At 38.4% G+C, this 9,778-nt stretch overlaps 1 protein-coding gene across 2 annotated transcripts in view; it reads right to left on the reverse strand.

The window, feature by feature from the left end:
• Positions 1-6,742, reverse strand: part of AHCTF1 (AT-hook containing transcription factor 1) — a 65,363-nt gene extending 58,621 nt beyond the window's left edge. The window contains exons 1-3 of one of the 2 annotated variants that reach the window (XM_008695049.2): positions 6,577-6,742; positions 4,076-4,329; positions 414-594 (exon numbers count right to left, since the gene is read on the reverse strand). In XM_008695049.2, the coding sequence (XP_008693271.2) occupies positions 414-594; positions 4,076-4,329; positions 6,577-6,727 (586 nt within the window). In that variant the 5' untranslated portion in view covers positions 6,728-6,742. The remainder of the gene's footprint in view (positions 1-413; positions 595-4,075; positions 4,330-6,576) is intronic. The other variant, XM_008695043.2, reaches the window with a different exon arrangement.
• Positions 6,743-9,778: the final 3,036 nt, after the last annotated feature.

Below are 9,778 nucleotides of genomic sequence, written 5' to 3' on the forward strand. Positions count from 1 at the left end.
CATTATCAGTGTGCCAAAAACAAACTGTTAGATCCTACACAGCTGGATCATTTTATACTGTCTGATAAAAATCAAGATTTTATACCTTCAGCCTTTCTTCCGGCATATACTTAGTAACAGCTATTTTTCAAGTGTATATGGAAAAACAAATCAAAATCTCTATCTCTTTTAAGACCTACCTTAATAAGTAATATAAACACCTCATCACTGAAACAGAGTAACTCATGCAAAAAGCATCCACAGTGCCCAAAACAATAATACAATAGGTCCAAACAATAAAAGAAACAAAGACACAAAAAAGAAGCTTCTACGCAAAAATTTTTCACTATTTAAAAAACAAACAAACAAAACAAACCCAATCCATTGCATCAGAATATTCAGAATATGCTCAGTTTTGGGTTTCAAACAATTACCTGAGGCCTCTAACTCATTCTGACTGCATGACATGTCATCCAAACACAGGTCAATAAGAAGGATCTGTCCAACATCGGTCACCACTGCAGCCACACCGAAGAGCCATCGCAGGCTTGGGTGCAAATGCTGGGTGCTCGCACTGGCTCCACCATGACTAATTATGGGTTCAATCGCTGTCACCTAGAAAGCAGAAAACAGCATTCGTTTTTCTTATACAAAGTGAGAAAATACAATTAAAAAACACAACAAACAAATCTGGAGGTTAAAGCAGGTTATTAGTTATCATGGATTTAAACATTTTCTAAAAGAGAATTATAAATTTGCATTTGATACTTGTGAATCTGAGTAACATAATGAAATCTTCAGATAAAACAGAAATGACACCATTATTTCAATATATAACAGATCACGCAGTTGGAATAACTGATGTTTACTGAAAGCATACTCTATGCCAGGCCTTGTGCTAATTGGTTCATGTAACATTCATGATAACCCTGGATACTGGATCAAATATAATTCTACTGTTCCAAGACGAAACCACCTGGAAGCTTAGAAAGTTTAGCTTGGGGTTATTCAAGTCACACACACATTAAGTGTAAAACTCAAACCTAGATTTTTCTCTTCAAAGCTCTCAACCAGCTACTCCATGATCAGATAGCCTCTTCTCCTAAGGAAGAGTAAAAATAAATCATTCAAGAAAAATTTACTGTTTACTCTTTAAAATAAAAGTCCTGTTTATGCCTTAAAGCCTGAAGAGGGTCTAACCTTCTTTAAAAGGGCCATATTATAATGGACTTCACACTAAGCTTCGGCAGTGACCGGATCACTGACATTTAACAAGAACTTATTTTTTTTTTAATGATTTTTTATTATATTATGTGAGTCACCATACAGTACATCCCCGGTTTCCGATGTAAGGCTCGATGACTCATTAGTTGCGTATAACACTCAGTGCACCTAAATTATTTTTTTAAAAATCATACTGTAACTACATTACAGTTATGTTTTTACCCCTTCCTCTCGTGAGTCAAATTTTAAATTTCCATACCTAATAAACAGACTGTATTTTACACTCAGCTTTCCTTCTGTTTCCTATTACTTCACAAGAATTACGTATGATATATGATAATTAAGTACTTAGTGACTTCTACTATAATACTGATGAGTCCTGGAAAGAAAAGAGGAAATTTATTATCAATGGTTTATATGTTAATATAAGAGCAAAGTTTGTTTCAGGCTGTAATTTATTACCATAGACAAAAGCCTGGCTCTGTCTGTATTTCATTTCATTGGTATACAAAACATTCTACAGTGTTTCTAATTCTGAAGGCTGTAATTTCATGGACTGTCTTCCTTTTCTAAAGTATGGCAATAATGTGTATAAACACTAGAGCACAGTCTCTTCAGTTCCCTCAGATAGGGGTTAAGAAATCTATCTCAGTTTGCATTCCCCATACAAATACTCTATGAATTAATAAATAATGGTACCTTAATTAATTTTAATGTAACGCAGTTAAAAGCAAACAAATTTAAGAGGGGATACTGTGCCCTAGCCAAAAACAACTAGTTAACCAAACTTCTATGGAAAGTTATCTATCACTACTCTCCCAATCCTTCCCTTCTCCTCCCTCTTCCATGGGATGCCAACCATCCACACAACTGAGCAACCAGGAACTTACCCAAAACTCTTGTTCCGGGGTGCCTGGGGGGCTCAGTGGGTTAAGCATCTGCCTTCAGCTCAGGTCATGATCTCAGGGTCCTGGGATCGAGTCCTGCGTCAGACTCCCTGCTCAGCTGGGAGTCGGCTTCTCCCTCTGCCTCTGCCCTTCCCCCAGCTTGTGCGCACAAGCGCGCTAATAAATCAATAAAAATCTTTAAAAAATAGGGGATCCTGGGTGGCTCAGTTGTTAAGGTCTGCCTTCGGCTCAGGGCGTGATCCCAGAGTCCTGGGATCAAGCCCCACATCAGGCTCCTCTGCTGGGAGCCTGCTTCTTCCTCTCCCACTCCCCCTGCTTGTGTTCCCTCTCTTGCTGGCTGTCTCTCTGACATATAAATAAATAAAATCTTAAAAAAAAAAAAAACCTTAAAAAATAAAACTCTCGTTCTGTCTCAATTACTCTTAACCAAATGATCAACAGGTCCTGTCCATGTTGCCTCCTGAATATATTCTGAATCTGCCCCATCCTCTCCGTTTCTAGGGTCATTTCCCTGGTTCCGCTCACCATCATTATCTGCCCGAACTACTCCAGTCCACCGAGCTTTTTACACCAGAGTTCTGCTTTAAACTTCAAACGACTTCAGAGACTTCAGGCGGAGAGGCCACTAACTGCAAACAAGGTCATTTACCATGTCAACGCTCAGCACTTCTAGACGCCACTTCCGCCTTCCCCTCTCCCGCAGCCATTCGCAATAAGCTCAGCTCCCAAATGTTCCATATACTACCACTTTTTACAGGCCAGTCTCTGCTTGAAATGTCCAAGCTCTATGAGTAGAAACTATCCACGTTTCCATGGTCCATGTGCTTGAGTTTATCAAAATCCTTACTATATTTATGCTGTAAACTCATGACCTGTCTTCTCCCACTAGATTACCAGCCTTTTCAACAGCATGGACCAAGTTCTATTTATCTATTCATCTCCAAAATTTAGCACATAACTTGATCTACAGTATACTCAATAAACTGCTAAATTAATTCTGCCTTTAATAAAATCTGCACTGGCAAGTACATTTAAGATAACCAGGCTATAAACCACTTCAGACCCCTACATTTGTCCAGAGCCAGCTTCCCCAAACTGCAAAAACATAGTACTTTGACATTTATCTCCCTCTTAACTTTAAAAATGCGATTCCCTGACCACAACATAACATTTGTATGCATGCATACATTTGTTTGTATGTTAAATATTATTTGTATATTGCTTATATATTGTCCATATTATATATTGTTTATAAACTATTATGTATTTATTACATATTTTTCCATACTATGTACAGAGAGAATTATACTCTTACATCATTTTCTATTTATGTGTGTGTGTGTGTATTTGTTAAGGACATACTTTTTCTTAGTGTATGAAAGAGCAGGAATAAACCTGCTGAAGAAACAACCTGAATTCAAAGTACTTACTACTGGCATATGGAAGGCATACATACATTAGAATTAATAAATGGTGATTATAAATGAAGCCGCTATTTCAATATTATTCAAACTCTAAACAACAGTGAAGACATATTTTCCATATTGCTCCAAGGCTACAGTCTCAAATTAAAAAAGAAAAAACAAAAAAAGGCAATACAAATGAATACAATATTTAAATATAAACTTACAGTGTCCTCAAAAAACACAACTGAAGATAACAAGCCTCAGATGATACTTTTCATAAAAAAGACTATTAAAACACTTAATGTCATCCCTACTTTCACTCCGCAATTTCCTAACCAAGAATAAGAAAAGTTCTATTTTAAGCATTATGTTCTTTTGATAATATACTATCTTTAACCTCTTTTTTATCCTGAACTTTTAATGAAAAATAACACAATGTCATAAAAGAAACGAATTATAAATGTACAGCTCCGTGAACATTCAAAGTGAACACGCCAATGTCACCAGCAGGGGCTCGGCTCTGAAAGCAGAAGCTCACAGACCTTAACCCGTACCTACCCTTCCAGGAAGAACGACTGCTTTAACCACTCTGGACACGCCAAGGTCATAAAGACAGAGCACACTCCCTTCTGCTTCTTCTAATCCAATTAACAATCCAACTCTCTTCTGCCAAGAGAATTCCTTCAGAGCCAGGATCACAGGAGGCTGCTGATTGACTCCACTGAACCTGTACGCAGACAGCCGCTCTCCGGTCAGAGAGTGCACTACCTCCAGATGTCGGCCACAAGCCAGGCAAGCAAGTCCTCTTCTCCCTGCAAGAAAGGGAAAGAGGAGAAAAAAAAAAAAAAAGCAAAAATGTTGCTTATGTTAATACTGTACACATACACCCCTAACTAAATAGAAGTTAGATCTTTTACATATATAATACATAGCTCATTCTATATATAATGTATTATCTCCAAAGTGAAATCCAAGCATTTATAGAACAGAGTGGTCCAAATCAGTAAAATACACTGAACAACTATGACCTCAATAATAAAGTAACCATTCGGTAAAGTCACTATGCAGGCCATGTGGTACCTTCATGTACGCTATAAAACAGATTATCTCATTTATTCCTTGTCACACCTCAACAGAGATGAGGCAACATAGAAATAAGTTTAGTTAAACTTTCATACAGTTAAATAACTAGCTCACAGATGTATGGCTACAGGGTGGCTCAGTTTGTTAAGCGTCTGCCTTCGGCTCAGGTCATGCCTCAAGGTCCTGGGATTGAGGCCAACACCAGGCTCCCTGCTCAGCCGGAGTCTGCTTCTCCCTCTGCCTCTGCCACCTACCCTGCTTGTGCTCTAATAAATAAGTAAAATCTTTTAAAAAAAAAAAAAAAAAGAAAGAAAGAAAGGTATGGCTACAAATACCAGAGCCAGAAGTACATCATGAGTCTAACTTCAAAATTCGCTTTCACTGTGTCATACCTCAACAATAAGCCAGGTGCTCTGGAAGGGCTCATACAATGGAACACATGATTCTATCCCCAAAGAGTTCAAACTCTGAGAAGACATAACTAGTGTAACAATAGGAAATACCAGAGCCCTTTTTGACTCCTTACTTGTCATGTTTGGATTTTATTATGTACAAAATATAAAGTAACTGAAGGTTTTTAAGCAATCTGATTTATGTTTTTAAATGTTACTCTAGCTGTTAAGCAGGAAATGGACAAGGGGAGCACAGGGTCCACGTGGGGAGAGAATACCCTCTGCCTGGTCAGTGACCGTGAATAAAGAGAAGTGGATTGACTGGAGATTCATCTTAGAGACAGAACTAAAAGGATTTGCTTATTGATGTATTAATAAGATATGGGGAGGTGAGTAAAACAAGAATCAAGAATAGACTCGAATTTTCCCTTGAGTGGCTAGACGAAGGGTGGTAACTTTTCAACTTGTGATGTCTACCGTACATCTAAGTACACAGTTGGATAAACTACGCTGTAGCTAAGGAAGGCTGCCTAGTTAAAGGAAATAGCACGGCACACGGGATTCAAAGACCACTTTTACCACTTGCTATCTGTGTAACTGGGATATCTGATTCCTAGCCACACAAAACAATAAGGGTCTAATACCTCAATGAGAAGTTGTTACAGTGCCTGGCAGATAGTAAGCACTGTTACTACTTTTACTATTCAAGAGGGGAGCACTGTAACTAAATGACTGATACATTTTGCTGTCTACCTGCTAGGACAGATAGCTGTGAAATTCATTTTCAGAAAAGTCTCCTGCAAGATCTTTCACTAAACTGAAATCCACAATTCAATGGCTACTCTGGTATGGTTTTGTTTATAAAACCATTATATAATATGTAATTAATATATAATCAAACTATATATTAAAATCTTGTTCAGATTAGTGGAATTAAGAAACAAGACTTTCTGAATATTTTGTATTACCCAGGGCCCTACAATCAGAATTTTCTACTCATAATGACTATTTAGATTCTAATTTAAACTCATCACCAATAAAACTTACTGATTAGAAAGAAATAACAGGGGCGCCTGGGTGGCTCAGTTGGTTGAGCATCCAACTCTTGATTTCAGCTTGGTCATGATCCCAGGGTGGTGAGATGGAGCCCTGCATCAGGCTCTGCGCTAGGCGCGGAGCCGGCTCTAGATTCTCTCTTTCCCTCTCTCTGCTCCTCCCTCCCCCCACTCCCGGCTTGCTGGCGCAAGCACGTGCACTCTCTCTCTCTCAAAAAAAAAAAAAAAAAAAAGAAACTAACAGCTGCATATTATTTATACTTTCTAAATAGAAATATCCAACACTAAAAGATACAAAGTATACAGTATTTTTAATAAGAAAAATGAACAATAACCAACCCAAGATTCACTGAAAATGTGTTCGAGAGTACACAGATGGCATTACTAAGTAGATGCAGATGTTTTATATTTATAAGACCACCATAACTAAGTATTGGTTTTTCTCCCACGTTAAAGGAAATTACAATACCTGCTCATTATTAGCTTACAAGTCAATCAAATCAGTAAGTTTTCAGCAACATTATTGTACCTGCAGCAATCTTTCCATGAAGCACAGATTCCACTGTGACTTCGTCTTCGAGGGCCTGAAGACTCACTTCTGGCAAGGGCAGAAGACCACTAGTCACTTTTGCTGTTAAGCCTCGCATACTTTCACTGTAAGTATTTTTAAAAGATAACATTATTATGATATATTTGTACTATGATATACTTGATTATCCCTAGCCAAAGAAAAAAAGAAAAAGCCACCACACTAAAGTAAATAAGCTAAAACTAAAATCTGATTATAAAACCCACTTTATGTGTTTCAGGGTCTGAAGTATTTCCTCCTTAAAAAATGTTTCCCAACAGTCTTAGGAGAATGTAGATTTATTAAGCCTGATGTCCTAAGGACATACATGATTCCCTAGAGTGTTTAAAAACTGATTCAATGCAATTAATCTTATTGCCTGACCTACTCTCAAAGAACACTTCACACACAAATAGGAAGAACCGATGCATTTTAGAAAAACTACTGCTGCAGTAAAAGGGGAGAAAGCCCATAAAAAAATGTCCAAACACACAGGAATCTCAGGAATCAAGTCTGGGACGTGTCTTCAACTGGATAGAAGGAAAAAAAAATCAAAATTTATCTTTCACTTCCAATATATAGAAGATTAGATTCCCAGAATGACCCTTTTATTGTAAACAATCAAAAATGATGGTTAAAATACTGTTTTTGAAAGAACTGATAAAGCCAAACATGAAGAGACAGCAGGAATTCTGGAAACCTCTAAGATGGCTCGGGCCTCGAGGGTTGGCTACCAAATCCAGTGCTGGTGACTCTGACTTTGTTTTGAGACGCTTGAGATCCACAGAGGCAGAAGAAAAAGTTAGGGACTAACAGAGCCAAGGCAAGCTAAGAAGAGCCTCCTCCCCATGCCATTCAACTCCAAAAGGCCGTCCCATCAGCATAAAAATCAGTGAGAGAAGCACCCATTGCGCAGGACCGGCAGCAATCATGCTGCCCATTTTGACCATGGCTAGAACTGTCTACTCAGAAAAAGAATATTTCCCTTCACACAACGTGGTGGCCAGAAATCAAGCGATGTTGTCTGACAAGACTCAGGGAAGAATGTTTTATAAATTACTCTCAGGTTGGTAATGCCCCACACAATGCAGATACCGCCAAATATTCTCTGGAATCTCCAAGAGTTCTCAGAGATGAAATTCCAAAGAAAACGACTCTCAGTCAAAGTAACAAACTGTCACAAGGATATTAGGATCGGCAGCCAGCAGAATCAAGCTATCAAAGATTTCAGATATCGAAAATGATCAGAGAACAGAAAATATGTTTAATATGGTAAAGAAATCAAAGATCTAACTTACTAACGAGGAAGAAACTTTTAAAATTACAATGAAAAATGGTCAAGTAGATTAAAAAAATAACAGAACTTCTGGAATGAAAAATTAAGTTTAGAACTCAACAGGGAAAAAAACCTCTGTGGAGTAACGAGAATTGCAGCATATGCAACAATATGACAGATATCAGAGTACATCACTAAATAATAAAAGAAGCAAAAGATACCTGCAGAATGAGTACATAAAATTTAAAAGGCTGTGAAACTAAGAAAATACTATTTAAAAACACAAACATAAGTAGCGAAACTGTGAATAAAGGAAACAATAAACACAAAAACCGTAATAGTTACTCTGAGAAGAGGGAAAGGGGCTGGAATGGAGAGGAATACAGAAGGACTCCAAGGTAATGGTAATGTCCTCCTTCTAAACCTTGATGGTGAGTAGACAGGTATTCACTGCATCATGAGTCTTTTTAACTTAGAAACATTCTTTTGTCTCCATTCAACAAAGAGCTCTCTTGTACCTAAAGTCAAGAAACTCAAAAAATAGGAAATGCAGCATACCGGAAAGAGAAACAGAACCCCAAACTCTTCCAGAATGTAGGACCGAGAGACAATGAAACAGTAGTTGAAAGTTTCAGCCAAGAGGGGTGCCCGACTGGCTCAGTCACTGGAGCATCTATCTGACTCTTGATGTCAGGGTTGTGAGTTCAAACCCTGCACTGGGTGTAAGATTACTTAAAAACAAAATCTAAGGGGGAAAAAAAATTACAGGAAAGAGAGGGAGAAGATCTAACATGTTTATTCAGAATCCCTCAAAATATAACACTAAATAGTAAGGAAGATGCAATATTCTAGGGGCACCTGGGTGGCTCAGTCCATGAAGCATCTGCCTTTGGCTCAGGTCATGATTCCAGGGTCCTGGGATCGAGTCCCACATCGGGCTTCTTGCTCCGTGGGGAGCATGCTTCGCCCTCTGCCTGCCGCTACCCCCGCTTGTGCATGCATGCTCTGACAAATAAATAAAATCTATTTAAAAAAAAAGAAGAATCAATATTCTAAAAGATATTTCCCAGATCTGTAGAGACAGACCAATTCTCTGGAATCAGGAAGAACACTGAATCCTAGGCAGAATAAATAAAAAGAAATGACTTTTCAACAACAGTGGAAGCCAGAAGTCTGGAATATCTTCAAAATTCTAAGCAAAAATTGCTGTCAACATATAATTATATATCACTGGAATTATCCTTAAATATGAAACACATTTTTAGAAAACAACAAAAACAGAGATTACCACAAATAAACTCTCCCTTAAAGGGAGTTCTAAAGGATTGTAGATGGAAGGCTTCAGGTACAATAGTGATCAGATAGAAGGTCTGAGATACAAAAAGAGCTGCAGATATCTGCAGTGGGGTCCCCTGGACCTTCATATGATCCATGTAAGCATGGAAGGAAACTACGAGAAGCCAAGGAATGAATCACTGGAAAAACAGAGGAGAAACAATCCCCAAAGCTTACACAAGGCCAGGAATAGCTCCAGAATGGAAAAACCTCATAATACATGCGGCACTGAGTAGAGTACTCAGAAAGGTATTGATTGCTTCAGTGGTGGGGGAAAAAATTAACCCTTAAGATTTTATTTAATTTGAGAGAGAGAGAAAGCAAAAGAGAGAGAGCACAAGCCAGAGGGAGAGGCAGAGAGAGAAGCTGACTCCCTGCTGAGCAGGGAGCCTGATACAGGGCTCCATCCCAGGACCCCAGGATCATGACCTGAGCCAAAGGCAGATACTTAACCAACTGAGCCACCCAGGTGCCCCCAAATTATCCCTTTTCTAAAGGTCATTCTGGTCTTGTCTGAAAAAGCAAGTTTCAAAAGAATCAAACTGTTTCCAA

The sequence above is a fragment of the Ursus maritimus genome, unplaced genomic scaffold, assembly GCF_017311325.1.
Source record: "Ursus maritimus isolate PB19 unplaced genomic scaffold, ASM1731132v1 scaffold_2, whole genome shotgun sequence".
In the NCBI taxonomy this organism is placed as follows: Eukaryota; Metazoa; Chordata; class Mammalia; order Carnivora; family Ursidae; genus Ursus; species Ursus maritimus.